This window comes from Antechinus flavipes, chromosome 3 (assembly GCF_016432865.1).
Source record: "Antechinus flavipes isolate AdamAnt ecotype Samford, QLD, Australia chromosome 3, AdamAnt_v2, whole genome shotgun sequence".
NCBI classification, from domain to species: Eukaryota; Metazoa; Chordata; class Mammalia; order Dasyuromorphia; family Dasyuridae; genus Antechinus; species Antechinus flavipes.
Window position 1 is genome coordinate 479,894,068 of NC_067400.1, and position 15,854 is coordinate 479,909,921.

At 34.2% G+C, this 15,854-nt stretch overlaps 1 protein-coding gene across 1 annotated transcript in view; it reads left to right on the forward strand.

Annotated features, from left to right (window-relative positions):
* The first annotated feature begins 762 nt into the window (after positions 1-762).
* The window catches only part of CDON (cell adhesion associated, oncogene regulated), a 55,575-nt gene continuing 40,483 nt past the window's right edge, over positions 763-15,854 (forward strand). Inside the window, exons 1-8 of the mRNA XM_051986724.1 lie at positions 763-882; positions 2,616-2,888; positions 4,238-4,384; positions 4,694-4,837; positions 5,599-5,886; positions 7,575-7,844; positions 10,299-10,652; positions 14,394-14,689. Of these exons, the coding sequence (XP_051842684.1) occupies positions 807-882; positions 2,616-2,888; positions 4,238-4,384; positions 4,694-4,837; positions 5,599-5,886; positions 7,575-7,844; positions 10,299-10,652; positions 14,394-14,689 (1,848 nt within the window). The 5' untranslated portion in view covers positions 763-806. The remainder of the gene's footprint in view (positions 883-2,615; positions 2,889-4,237; positions 4,385-4,693; positions 4,838-5,598; positions 5,887-7,574; positions 7,845-10,298; positions 10,653-14,393; positions 14,690-15,854) is intronic.

Consider the following 15,854-nt stretch of genomic DNA (forward strand, 5'->3'; position numbering starts at 1 on the left):
CTGAATTGCCCAAGTAATATCATTTGGGGATTATATCAAATATAATGAAGGACGAACAACAAAACAATAAAAGTATATCAAGTATATAACTCATTGTACAAACTAGGGCAGATATTCATACCCATTTATAAATCTTGACCAATTCTAAAATGCCATTAAGAAACTGTGATTTAAATGTGCAGCAGACACATTCTTCTTCCAACCCAGCTATGTTGAATGCATACTGTTAATCACAAAGGAAATGGGTGAGATGAGAATGGGTAGAAAAATCACTGCCGAAACCCCTTAGATGCTTTATTAATGTGGGTCAGTGGAAATATTATGTTACAAAAGAACAGCATTATATTTGTTATCATTAAGGTATCAAGGATTTAATCTCATAATCTGGAATTTTGAATATACTTAATTTATTTGCCAGTCCATTTCTCCATCATCTAACTGTGCAACTTAAGACTAATTTGGGTGATAGTGAAAGTTTAATTGCTTCTTTAAGACCACTAATATATCAGGATAAATTACTTAGACACAAAATGGAATGTTAACGATGTGAAGAATTAGTAGAACTTTTGAAATGCCTAATTTAGTCACCATAAATTAGTTTTTATTATAGGAAAATCTGCCTCATTAAGACCTCCGAGTGTGATTTTCCATAGTTACAAAAAAGATTAGGATTTAGAATCTTCACTTTGTTCTACTTATAGCTAAAGATGATTAAAGATTTTTCTTTTTCTCCTTCATTTGTTTCAGTGTGCCAAGAACGGTTTTATTCTGGAAGTCTGTTCTATCAGCTCCTGTATTCTGGCGCTATGAATCCAGATCTTGGATCATTACAGATACTATTATATGTTCCTTTTATGATCTTATGTTCTTCTGTAAAATCAGGTAAGCCTTTTAGAAATGGTATTAGGTTTTCTTTTCCTCCCTCCCCCTCTCCTCCTTTCTTTTCTCCTTCCCTTCCTCTGGCCACATAAGGTGTTTTACATGTATCTTCAGATCTCCTAAAAGTATTTTTATTCTCTTTTTCATTTCTGAATCCTTCCAAGATATCTTGGGGTTTGCTGGCTAGACTTCTTTCTTAAGGAGCAGGCTTTAAATCAAAACCAATCTGATTCTAATTGGCCTCCAATAGGTCCTTGGCCTATTGGAATTCATTTGGTCATGATTTGGGTCTTAATTGACTCAGATTGAATGTAAATAGCAATCATTTCTGCTTTGGCCAGACTCTAAGGATCTTCCTCTCCCAGATTCATTTATTTATTTTGATTTTTTTGGACTAGGCTAAAGAGGAGATTCTTTGCCTCATTTGGCACACAGTTTTAATCACTGAGTGTGTATGGCCTCAGTCAAGCTGAGACTCCTTGAAGACCTTAGCTTAAAAAGGCCAAGGTCTCTGGCAGCTAGGTGACGCAGTGGATAGAGCACCAGTCCTGAAGTCAGGAGTTCAAATGTGATGTCAGACACTTAACACTTCCTAGCTGTGTGACCCTGGGCAAGTCACTTAACCTCAATGGCTTCAGCAACAACAACTAAAAAGATCAAGGACTCTCTTTGCATCAAAGGACCTCTCCAGGTTTAATCTATATCTTGCCATTGAGCCCAGAGGGCTTTGGAGGGGGAAGTGAGGTAGGTGACCTTGCACAGCCTTCCTCACTTAAATCCATTTCACTTGCATGTCATGGCATCAACACCCTGAGCCATGGTTGTCTTCGAGAAGGAAGGACAAATAACAACAATTGTGCTATTAATAAACATTGAAAAAATGATGATAAAAAGTTACCATGAATTCAGTAATGTTTTTAAATGTGTTGTTTTAAAAATCATGAAACTTCTTTATACATTTGAGAAATAGTAATAGTCTAAATTCTCAAGTTTATCTTTCTTTACTTCTGGAAAAAAAAGGGAGTTATAAAGATGTTATCAAGAACAATCAAATTATGATTTTTGATTTTCTTCCCGAGTTATTTTTACCTTCTGAATCCAATTCTCCCTGTGCTGCGGGAGAACTGTTCGGTTCTGCAAATATGTATTGTATCTAGGATATACTGCAACATATTTAACATATATAGGACTGCTTGCCATCTTGGGGGGGGGGAGGAGGGAGGGAGGGGAAAAAACGAAACATAAGTGATTGCAAGGGATAATGCTGTGTAAAAATTATCCTGGCATGGATTCTGTCAATACAAAGTTATTATTAAATAAAATTAAATTAAAAAAAAATTTATCAACCAACAACAACAACAAAAAAAGAACAATCAAATTAAACAGATAACAGACAGTTCTGCCTATTGATATGAGAGACATAAAATATAAGTTCCTTAAGGGCAGAAACTATTGTATTTTTCTGTATATAGGCAAATCATTTAGCTTTTCTGTTTTAGTTTTCTCCTGGGTAAAAGGGGAATAATAATAACACCTATCTCACAGAGTTTCTATGAGGATCTTGGAAACCTTAAAGTGCTACTTAATTGGTTGATTTCTAGATATTTCCATTATCTACAGAATCCCTTGCTGAGTAGGCATTAAATAAATGTTTAAAATGTTTAGTGAATGGAATAAAGTGTAATACCCTTAATGCCTTTTTCATTTTGGGTTGTTTTTTTTTTTTTTTAATACAGACTTAGTACCTCGTTTTATTTCTGAGCCACATTCTGTTGTCCAGAAACTTGGCAAACCTGTAACACTACAATGTTCTGCTCAACCTGTGACTGTTCATATATCATGGTTGCTTAATGGAAAAAAAATCGACAGAAATTTGGAGCAGATTGAGGTCCTTCAAGGAACTTTAAACATCCTTTCTCTCAATCCATCTCTTTCTGGTCAGTACCAATGCATTGCTAATAACAGCATTGGTGCAATTGTGAGTAAGCCTGCAACAGTGTCCATTGGAGGTAAGTTTGATATTTCAACTTTTGATATATGTATAGTATATCTTGAAAATAGACCGAGAGGCCTGTTAAATCAGTATTACGCATTATAGGTTGAAGTCCTGTCAAACGTAAAACAGTAAGCAGTTAAGTAAGAATGATATAGGGTTTTTTTGGAAAAGCCAATTGAATGTTGGCTTTCTTGAATTTCTTATGTGAATTTCTGGGATTAGTATTTTAAAACTTTAAAATTCAATTTTAGGAGTTTATTGTTTTGATCCTGAATTCTGTTATTTCATAATACTAATTTTTTTTAAACATCTGATTACTTTGTTCATATAGGCCTCTTATGCCCTGGTTACTGAGTTGATTTGGATTCAAAAAAAAAAAAATTGGCTAGAGAAACAAGAAGAGAGGATTATGAATTGTCCACAAAGAAAGGAACGCTTACTATGAACGTGGTAGAAAATCTGGAGCAAGAGGGTTTTTTAGTTTGAACCATTTTCCTTTCACACAGTGGTAGCTGCTAGTACTCCAGTAAACATAGAGAGGGTTGAATATCCTAGACCAGTGATGTCAAACTCATAAAGAAATGGCACCCAATAAATTTTATGTAAGGCCACACATTAACTTAATTGTAAAATGCAAAATGTTGCTTATGTTTTATGTTTTTATTTATTTTGTTAAATGTTTCTCAATTATATTTTAATTTAGTTTTAGTCATGCATTTGATACTTGCCCTTGAGTAACTATAAACTGTTAGAAGCTTTTAGGATATGAAAAGATAGAAAAGAGTACCTTGCACAAAGGTGAGGGAACAAGGTTCAGCTATTTTAAGACTTTCTTCCCTCCCTATAGCTCTGATATTCATAAGAATTAGTCCTCCCCTTGTAATAAGAAATGCTGTGGATTGGATAAAGTATAGGATGAGTGAATTTTAGTTAAAAATTGTATTGAAGGGATAGAGGTGATGAAGAAGAACATTCCAGGCAAAGGAATGTAGCCAATTCAAAGGTATTGAGTCAGGAGATGGAATGTTGAATTTAAGAAACAGTAAAAATGGAGTCAACTACTATATCACAGAGTATATGGAAGAGATTTAATTGCTAAAAAACTCAGAATAGAAATGGGCCAGATTTTGAAGGGCTTTAAATGCTATACAGAGAAGTAAGAAGATAGACATTTGTTATTTCTTATTTGCCCCTCTGTAATTTTTGCCTCTAACTTTTGGGATACAAAATCATACTACTGTCTAGATTAGGATTAGCAGAAAACTAAGATTAGATGACAAATGTAATTTTTAGATTTTATATCTTCCACAAAAATAGAAGCAAAGCATCCTTCATCTTTCTAAAATGGTTTTTACTTTCAAGGTCTTAGTGATTTTGGTGCAACAGCAAAACATGTTGTTATAGCAGAGGAACAAAGTGCTGGGTTCATTGGCTGCAAGATACCAGAAAGTAATCCTTCAGCACAGGTGCGCTATAAGATCCGGGGGAAATGGCTGGAACATTCCACAGGTAAAATCTGTTGCAAGAAATCAATGAATAGAACTGAACATGTCCCTGGTGTCTGTATAGCTGAACATGTTTTTTGTTTTCTTAAATATAATGGTCTATTATAACTCCATTATGGATCCATTGTAACTGATCAGTAATTTTCCCCCTTTAATTGTTATTGTTATATATAAGGGCATTTTCTTGATTTTTTGTTCATGGCTTATATGCTGCCAATTTCCATATAAACCTATAACAATTGTCCATTAGGTTTATAATTATGTCATAGGACAAAATAAAAAAACCTAATTATATTCTTTTCCTTCCTTCCAGATAATTACCTAATTCTTCCATCAGGAAATCTTCAGATTTTGAATGTATCTTCAGAGGACAAAGGTTCATATAAATGTGCAGCTTATAATCCTATCACACATGAATTAAAAGTTGAACCCACAGGCCACAAGCTCATTGTGAGCAGTAAGTACTTGATTGTCTTTGGTGATACCTAAAGAGTAAATCCTTTAGTAATTATTCTCACAAAAAGTTGGTAAATGAGTATCAATGTGAATATTATACTGCACATGGGTCAAATTTTTTCTGCTTATTTAATATGGAGCAAATCCTTAAAAATAAATGCCGGTACTTGAAAAAGCTAAGAATGTTTCTAAGGCACAATCAAAGCATCTTTTTTTTTCCTTTTCCTCAAAAATTTACATTGAATTAACCATTACTCCTCATGAAGCACATTATGTGAATTGTATATGGAATTTTGTATTGTGAATTGTATATGGAATTCCAAAGTATGGAAGTATAGTAAAAATTCATGATACTTAAATATCTTTCTTCCTCCACTTTATAAATTAATATATATCATGGATCCCATATCTTAATGACTATAAAGTGTGGTTGCTAACCTTTGGTTAAATTCAGATGACTAAAAGATGGTAAGTGGATTGAGAAAAAACTAATATCCATACTACAAATTGAGTGTTACATCTGGACTTTCTGGAAATTCTGTAACTTCATCCAGCAGTAATGATTGATAATTACAGAAACAATTCATTTTAGTCTTCTATTTCACATAAATGTTAGCTACAACAAAGCTTTTTAGACAGGAAAGCAAAGAAGAATAAACGAGATGTTGGAAATGCTCAAAACTTTGCTGAGAATATCAAAGAGGACATTATGTTGAAAGAAAACTTTTCAAATTATTTTTCCTTTTTGTTTACCTCTTTTAGGCTCTTCATCAAAATATGTTCAAATTATTCACCCAACCTTTTCCCAGTCATTGGCAGTGATTTCTCATAATCCTGTAACTCTGGAATGTGTGGTGAGTGGGGTGCCTGCTTCCCAAGTGCAGTGGCTAAAGGATGGCCATGGTTCTCTTCTGGGAAGTAACTGGAGAAAGTTGTATTCCAACCTTGTCACTGATAGCATAGCTCCAACTGATGCTGGAAACTATTCTTGTGTGGTGGGAAACAAGTCTGGAGAGCTCACACGTGTGACTTACACAGTTAATGTGCTGGGTAAGATATTATGTATATATATTTAAGTCACACTTAAATGAGATTTTTTCTGATTTTGTTTTTGTCTAACCCTAGTTTCTGTAGATAGGAGATTAATTTATCCATTAAAAAATACAGTAGGAATATGCATAATCTATATAAAATTGCTTGCTTTCTCAGTGTGGGGATTAGAAGAGAAGGAGGGAGAGATTTTGGAACTCAAAAAAAATTTTTAAATGAATGTTAAAAATTGTTTTTACACATAATTGGGGAAAATTAAAATATTAACTTAGAAGAAAAATGTAGCAAGAGAATTTAAGAAATTTTACCTGAGAGAAAGCATGGTATAGTAGATGGGCACAATGGAGGAATGGGAAGAGGGTAGAATTTAAAGTTGAGACCTTTAGTTTGTATCATGATTCTTCTATAGGACCTTGGATAAGTCAATTATTAGCTGTAAAATAAGGGAATTGAACTCTGTTCAAGCTCAAATGGAAAGGGGTCATGGGGGCTATTGATTTAGAAAATCACAAATTATCATTATCTGTGTTTTATTGTATTTTATTTATTTTGTTAAACATTGACCAATTACATTTTTAATCCGATTTGGATATACTCATGACTTTTGCAGACTGCTTGCAATTGTTCAACCCCAAGTTCTATAATCCTGTGAATTTAGTAGTAGTGATGAAGGCAAAAGATTATCACCTCTCCCCCCCCCAAAAAAAAAAAGAAAAGAAAAGAAAATTGTAAAATATCTTTACACAGTACATGTGAATTTCATCTTTCATAATGCATTTGTATCTCTAATTATACAGTAGCCTTGATCCTAGCCACATTTTTACATATACCCCATCTTTCTCTCTAGCCATCCTGCACTTTTGTCTTTATGGTCACTTTATAAAATGTCTATTAAAAAACTATTTCCCTTCTACTTTTACTTTTCTGAAAAGTAATTATTAGCTGTAAAATAAGGGAATTGAACTCTGTGTTCAAGCTCAAATGGAAAGAGGTCATGTGGGCTATTGATTTAGAAAATCACAAATTATCAGGAAAAAAATGAAATAGAAAGGAACATTAAAATAAATGTATTTTTAAAAATTTTTCTATGCTTATTTACTGTTAGGACATGCCTTGTAGAATAAGATGATACTGTCTATATCAATAAGAAATAATTTAGAAAGCTTTACAATAAATGGGATTGACTTTTTAATGTTGGTATCCCATAAGTAATGATGTAATACTTAAGTTAAAGCTAAAAATTTACTGCTTAGAACTTCTTTTGAGCATATATGTTACTTTTGTTTCAGCCCTTGTTTAATGTTAGATCCAGTGAAACTACCATTCTGATGGGAGAATAACAGAGTGAGCCAGTAGCCTGAAACATAAATGCTTACAGGAATACAGGGTTGGAAGTTATTTTTATGGTTTTTTTTTTTTTTTTTTGGTTTGGGAGATCTATTAAAAGAAGACTATAGTTTATTAGTAGCATATGACTTTGACCTCAACTTAATGAAGGGCTCTGTTAGAGACAAGTTATAATGCATTTAAAAAATTTTTGATGGCCACAGCAAATGAGAAAATGTGAATAAACAATGTTTTGTAGTCTTAGCAAGTTAGTGGTATATAGAACATTTCATGACTCACATGTGATAATTTAAAAAGTGCCTTTTGAGGGCTGGTATCTAATTTGTCTATGTTATTTTCAGAACAAGCCTCAATTTCCAAAGGATTAAGGGACCAGACAGTTTCCTTAGGTGCCACAGTATATTTCACATGTACCATTCACGGGAACCCAACTCCCAGTCTTACCTGGCTTCATAATGCAGAGCCTATACACCCTTCCTTGCGGCACCTGATAGTAGAAAACACATTGAGAATCAGTGGCGTTGTCACGGAAGACTCAGGGTTATACCAATGTGTGGTGGATAATGGGATTGGATTTATGCAATCTACTGGGAGACTTGAAATTGAAACAGGTAGGCTCCTAAGTCCTGCCATAATGAAGAAATTTTGCTTTGCAGATCCATTGTATTGTGAGAAAAGCAACCTTATCCAAACAAATCTGATTTCTTCTAGGTTGGTTCATTGTGTCAAATAGTGCAGATTGTTTTGGGGGAAAACTAGGCTACTATCATGGTTCATGTGACCACAAACTTGAATGCCTTTTCTGTACTTCAAATTATATGTTTTCATGGATTCATAGTAGTATGTAGAGAGCCATTCTCTCTTGTAAATATATTACAGATTTGCAAAACCCAATTTAGTATTTGATTTAATGCTTTCCTTGGATTTTGTTAAAATTATATCAGTTGAGTTTTTGATAACTTCTCTTCCTTCTTTGCAGAATTGGAAGAGGGGTATATGAGTCTGGAACATTACATATTTTGTCAGACTTGGTTGACATGTTGGTTAACATAGCTGATCTACTTTTTCTTCCCTTTGTTATAAGAAATGGCTTGCTAGGTAAGGGAGGGAGAAGAAATTAGTCAGAAATGAAGGTAATGTAGGAATAAATGGTATTGATAAAAAATTTACAGGTTATTGATAAATAACTCATAGGGTTGTTGCAAGATAATTTTAAAAATTAGATAAAAAATCTTTAATATTTTTATTTTAAGGCTATCATATAGTGACACTCCCTCTACTTATACTAAGAACACTTTTATTTTGCTTGTTCATGAAATCTGACTTAATCTGTTTTTATCATTTTATATTTTTTTTGTCCTTTCAGTAGTAAGGGTATCTTTCTTAAGGTATCACTAAGTAAGTCTTAATATATTTCATTTCATCTTTGACCTGTTTTTAAAAAGTCCTTTGATTTTTGTAAAATTCCAGCTTTATTTTGTTTCTGAGTTTTTGAGATATATATATATATATATAAATCCTACAATCTGATATCTATAGATAGATATATATTAAAGTAGGCAATGACAAAATTTTAATAGGAAGATTTTTTTTCTTCTAGTCACAAATCAGTGTCTTCTACATTTCCCAGTTTATATGCTGCCATGTATTCATGGCACTATGCAGTTGGACAGTCTCCCTTTGTAAATATGTTTGCACATTTGCAGAACCCAATTTAGCGTTTAACTTAGTGCCTCAAAGTAGGCTTTTTGATTACTTCCCTCCCTTAATAAAGGCCCTAAATATGAGATTTATCTATTTAATAGGTTAAAGAAATGTAGTAAGGAATTCCATTTAAAGATATATATATCCGTGTGTGTGTGTGTGTGTGTGTGTGTGTGTGTGTGTGTTTTATATATATATATATATTTTATTCTAAAACTCCTTTCTCATCTCTCTTTTACTAAAAGAAGCTAATAAAACAATAGGAGCAGATCCTTTCCTTTTTGATTCTTCAGAGTTAATTTCTGATTAAGTTATGGGATTAAGAAACCTTATCAGAAAGTGTCATACTTAAAGAAGTTGTGATTCTTTTCTATTTTATGAAAAACTCATTTTAGGTATTTCAAATACATTTCCATAGCTGAAATCATAGAGGATGTTTCATTGTGCAGGTTATTGGGGGAGCTTGAAAGGGACAAGGCACCAGGAGAAAAATGTGGGGAAAAGATCATCAATGTTAATCAGTATTTCATTGTGGATTCACTCTGAAAAAGTCCTCATTGCCAGTTCAGAAGTTGAGGTAGAATTGGAGACCTGGGAGTAAAAGAGGCAAAAAGTTACTTTGGAATTAAAAAAAGAAATCTTCAAATGTTTTATAGATTTGCATTCTTGTGTAAAACAAAATGGTCATGTGTTTTTAGTTTTGTTTGTTTGTTTGTTTTTTGTTTTTGTCTTAACACATTTTAATCTGGCCAGTTCAACTCTTGTTAGTAGTTTGACTAAATTTAGATGAAAAATATGATCATTTCTTGAGTAATCAGGTTTGATTCTGTATTTCTCACAGAATATATTACATTTAATGTGTGAGATTTTTGTTGACAGAAGTACGTTTTCATAGTCTACGTTTGCAGTAGTCAAATATGTGACTAGTATGCCTGCCTGTTAAAAAGCTATCACTACATTGCTATATCTATGTTTGTTCCTTCCTTCCTTCCTTCTTTCCCTCCCTCCCTCCCTCTCTCCCTCCTTCTTCCCTCTCTTTCTTCTTCCTTCCTTCTTCCTTCCCTTCCTCCTTCCTCCCTCCCTCTCTCCTTTCCTCTCTTTCTCTATCTCTCCCTCCCTCCCTTCCTTCTTTCGTTCCTTCCTTCTTTCCTCCCTTCCTTCCCTCCCCCCTTTCTTCTTCCCTTCCTTCCGCCCTCCCCTTCCCTACTTCCTTCTCTCTCTCTCTCTCTCTCTCTCTCTCTCTCTCTCTCTCTCTCTCTAATGGACATTTTACTTGTGTAGGAGATATAACTATTAGCATTACTTTTCTATGGGTTTTGATAGTATTCTTAAATTCTGTATGTGGATTGTATTTTTAATAGGCAGTGGATTCAAGCCAATTATAATAACACCCCCAACAAGCACAAAAGTGATAGGGGGTGACTTTGTCACTTTATCCTGCAATGCCACTGGGCTGCCAGTTCCTGTTATTCGTTGGTATGACAGCCGTGGTTTGATAACCAGCCATCCATCACAAGTACTTCGCTCTAAATCACGAAAATCACACTTAACAAAATCTGGAGATGTCACATTAGAGCCTGTTTACTTCATCATGTCTCGAGCTGGATCAAGTTCCCTATATATTCAGGCTGTAACAATGGCGCATGCCGGGAAATATACCTGTGAAGCCACAAATGAACATGGTTCTGCATTGTCAGAGGCATTTCTTACCGTTGGTGAGTTGCCATGATATTTGTTTTTTATTTAATGCCTTTTAATTTTTTTGTGTGGAGGGAAGGAAGAAGATATTATGTGATAAGATTTATTATAAGTTATTTATTTTAAGACTATATTAATATAAATTATAATATATAATTATACATATATTGTATAATATAATAAATAATATATTTATTGTAAGATATTTTGTGACATGAGGATTCCATCTTTTCAGACTAAGGTGGTATCTAAATTGGTATTGCTTAGTACTTGGACCAATAGGAAATAATTTGGCTTCAATCTCTCTCTCTCTCTCTCTCTCTCTCTCTCTCTCTCTCTCTCTCTCTCTCTCTCTCTCTCTCTCTCTCTCTCTTTCTCCTCCTCTCCCCCTCTCTCCCTTTCCCCCTCTCTCCCTTTCCCCCTCTTTCCCTCTCTCCTTCCCTCCCTCCCTCCTTCTCTCTCTTTTCCTCCCTCCCTTTCTTTCTCTCTCTCTCCCTCCCTCTCTCCCCCTCTCCCCCTCCCTTTCCCTTTCTCTCTCCCTCCTCCTTCCCTCTCTCCTTCTCCTCCCTCCCTCCTCCTCCTTCTTCTCTCTCTCTCTCTCTTTCTTCCTCTCCCCCTTCACCCCCCTTCTTCTCCTCTCCTCTCTCTCGTTGGGGTTAAGTGATTTGCCTAAGGTCACAGAGCTAGGAAGTATTAAGTGAGGCTACATTTGAACTCAGGTCCTTCTGACTTAAGAGCCGGTGTTCTGTCCACTGTGCCATCTAGCAGCCCCTCAATCTCTACTTTTGATATACTAGCATACAAAAATCTGATTCACATTAAGCCCAAGAATACGAATTGACTTCTTACCAGAATTTAATTTTTCGATTTCTAAGAAAGGTTGTATGGGGGAACTTTTCTTAATAGGTTTTTTGGTAGTTATTCCTTATAGCCTCTTGAACCCTTCTATATTAAAGCAAAAATGAAAAATATTATGTTTTATGAAACTTGAAAGACAATTGAAGTAGATGGAAAGAAATATAAATCATTCTTAAGAATGTACTTTTCACCAGTAAATTCTTGACCAGATATATAAAGTCTAGAGCAGGGGTCCTCAAACTTTTTAAATAGGGGGCCAGTTCACTGTCCCTCAGACTATTGGAGGGCCGGACTATAGTAAAAACAATAACTTTGTTTTGTGGGCCTTTAAATAAAGAAACTTCGTAGCCCCGGGTGAGGGGGATAACTGTCCTCAGCTGCTGCATCTGGCCCGCGGGCCATAGTTTGAGGACCCCTGGTCTAGAAGATTAACAGATTATTTCTAGAAGGACCATCGAGGTAAGGTCTACTCAGACAATTTCTGTGTAGGTGTTTTTCTTCCACCTGGCACAAAGGAAAGCTTACTAAATGCTTGTTAATGTTGTTTATTATAGAAAATTATTACATCAAGAGGTTATTATTCTTCTTTTCTTTATGATTCTTTGGTGTGTGTCACTTAAGAATTCTCAGTTTTCAATAAAGTATGAGTAAATACTTATTAATACTTAAAGTATTATATATACTTTATAATACTTAAATACTTAAATAAAAATAAATACTTAAGTATAAGTAAATACTTAAATAGAAAACCAAAGGACTTAATTAAAATTCAAAGTTACTCAATTAAGGTTTTGAACACTGGTTTCATTAACTCTATCACCATATTTGTCAGATTGCATGGATAATACACTTATTTAATTCTAGATTGCAAAATAATGATCTGATTGAAGTTTAACTCCCTTCCTCTAATTCTTTTGCTAATAATTAGCAGCAGTAGTATAATCTCAAGTGTCAGGATTAAGAGGATGTAAAGCTTTAATTACAGCTGCTAACAAAAACTTCAAGTTCAGTTCAGTAGAAGTTGCTAAGGACAGGGCCAAGAAAAAGTGCTATTTGGGATGTTGCAGACATATAAAGAGAATATTTAGCTGCATAAAAAGAAAGTGAAGTTAGAACTGACATTCACAAGGTAAGAAGTAATTTAATAATTAGTTGCAGGCAAATTATTCTTAAAGACTTATCAAAATGCTGACTAGATAAGTATCTAACTGGTAAATCCAAATGTGTGCAGAGCAATTCTTAAAATGTTCAGGGAGGTGAAAAATAGATGTCAGGTCAAAGAGAAAGTTGGTGGTGATGATTCTGGATGAGAATTGACTTGCCAAAAGCTTGAAAAAATAATGCCACAATGTGGTAAAACTTGAAGGGATAAGTACAGGTGCTTGGAATCCCTTGGAAGTTCTGTCAAATGCCAACAGCAGAGTAACTTCTCTATGAAGCTACTTTTTAGGAGGAAACATGTTTTCTTTTCTACTTTGAAGTCAGGTTTGTGGTAAGACAAGATTCTAGTAGAGAATTTGGAAAGAGAAGGATCAATAACATAAAGTCAACTCTCTTTGAGAAAGAAAAATTATCACTTGAGATTTCTCCACCCAAGAAGATAAGAAATTAATTTAAAAAAATAAGTTAAGCAATTAAAAAAAGAAGAAGCAGTTTAAGTTTGCAGACACAAGTTAGGAATATTGTTTTTGGAACAACTGTGTTTATGTAGTGAGTCAGAATGTAGACTAGTGGTTATGAGTGTGAGTTAGTATAGGAAACTAGACTTTAGCCACTGGAGATAATTAGCTGTGGCTTAGGGTGGTGAGGAAGGAGAGAACCTTTTACCGTTACTATTTTCAGTGATTCTTTGGGTAGTCCACCGCTGGGAAGTGGTTTTTAGTGTCATGGTAAAACACTACATCTCAGTGGTATGGGAAAATTTTGAATGCTACAATATTCAACTTCATGAGTGTTATATTTCAACTCCTATTTGCTATAAATTAATCTTTGTTATTCAAGACTTAAGATTTCATTATAAACTTTATTAAAAGATAATTTAATTTAGTTTTTCATCTTTTAATATAAACTAAGTACCTACAATATAATAGGTGTTATACATACCACCCCTTGCATCTGAATCTTTTATGGCACTTTTTCAAGTGTTTATATACATGTTCTCATTTTATCTTAAAAACAATTTTCAAATGGGTGGAACAGGCATTCACTTTTATAGAGGTAGAAGAAGATATGGTTAAATGATTATAACATAAATATTAAATTATTTAGGGAAGTGGCAACATGGAGTAATAAATAGTTGGAGAATTAAATATTTTAAAATAAATTCAATTTTCCTATTCATTTTATACATTTCTGCTACAGTTTTTTTAGGAACTTTCTTTTTAGATTATTCTCTAGAGAAGAAGGAATAAAAATATCTCAACTTGAAACTACAGAAATGTTCAGTCTTAATTATTTAGAAGTAATATATATAATATATAGGGTATTTTTCTCATTAGTGTATCATTCTCATTTAATACATAGAATGAGAGAGACTCTAATTAATGGCATCAAATATGCTATATTCATATTAATCACATACCTGTGATCAGAGAAAAGTCTACAGAAAGATATTGGTTTCATCTCCCTCTATGTCTTTACTTTCTTCTGTTCTTCCTAAGCATTCCTTGTTCTCAGAAGAAACTAAAAAACTAGATGAACAAATTCCAGAATTTTAGAAAATGAGTTGGTATTCAGATGTTGTCAGTCTTAATGCTTTCTTCTCAAATTGCAGTAATATTTGCAGAGTAGGCAATAAAATGCATTTTTGACTGGGTAACACACTTTGAAGTTATGAATTTTGATTAAAATTTCTCTTGCCATACATAATCTCCTTCCTTGTTTCTTAAATTTTTCTGCAGTTCCTTTTGAAACAAGCACCAAAGCTGAAACAGTTACACCTATTGATGCCACACAGAGTCATGGACTTAAAAAGGATGATTTTGCAGCAGGGCCTTTGAGCAGTTTTCCAATGAAGTTACATTCCAACACAACAGAGGCATCAGTAGAGAGAAATACCAGTAGTTTCTCTGCTCCTGATGCCCCCATCATCCTGAGCCCCCCACAGACCCACAAACCAGATGCTTACAACCTGATTTGGAGATCAGGGAAAGATGGTGGACTACCCATCAATGCCTACTTTGTAAAATATCGAAAGGTAATTGTTTGTTTTTCATCTCTCATATTTTTCTTTTTATATCTTACCATATTTCAAAATAGTTTATAGAACACAGATGTGTTCTCCTAAACACTAATTTAAGAAAAAAAAAAAAAAGCAAGACCTAGCTTAGGAACATCCCCAGCTGATGAAGATGATAGGAAGATTGAGAACATAGGAGTAACAATTAACATTAGAACTGAAAGTTTGTTTCTGGGAGTCATCCGCCAACAAGCATTCATTAAATGACTACTCTATATGAGGTATGGTGCTAATTACTTGGGATAAACTATGCCTTCAAAGATCTTCCATAATAAGTACATTCTGGACATAAATACAATGCATATGACACATATACAAAACAAATGCAAGGTCATTTTGGGAGGGAAAAGGCACTAGCACCTGGGGAGGATCAATAAAGTCATATAGGATTTCAGGCTTGAAGTTTTGAAGGAAGCCAGGAATTCCAAGAGAGAGAAAATTGAGGAAAGAGAATGTTCCAAGAGTAGAGAACAAAAATATGAAGACAGGATATCATTGCTGTGTAAGAACTCACAAGGAGGTCAGTATGGCTGGTCCACATATTATTTAGAAGGGGAAGTAATGCACAAGATGTCCAGGAAGAATGGAAAAGTAAGAAAGGATTGGTAGTTTCTGAAGAGCCTTTAAATTCCAAATAGAAGGATTTGCATTTGGTCTTGGAGGTCATAGGAAACCTTACCTGGAGTTTACTGAGTAGGTACATGATGAAATGGTTAGACCTGTGCTTTAGGAAATTTCATTTGCAGATTGGGGAAGGATGTATTGGAGTAGAGATAGATTTAAGGGAGTTTGTGACCCTGGGTGACTGTAAACAAAAGTTTGGAAGTAGGGTGGATTGGGAAAAGGAAAAGAACGTAAAAATTCTATTTTGGATAGGTTGAGTTTGAGATACTTGCAGTAGATCCAATTGAAACTACCCAATAGGTCATTGGGAACTGGAGCTTAGGGGAGAGACTAAGGTTGTATCTATAACCCAGAAGTCATTTGCTAATGATGGATGGTAATTGAATCCAGGGAACTGATGGAGTTCTCACAAGTGAGAGATTGTAAAAGAAAAAACAGGAACCTAGAATCTTGTAAAACACTCAGTGAGTGTGACATAGCTAATGATCTGGCAAAAGAG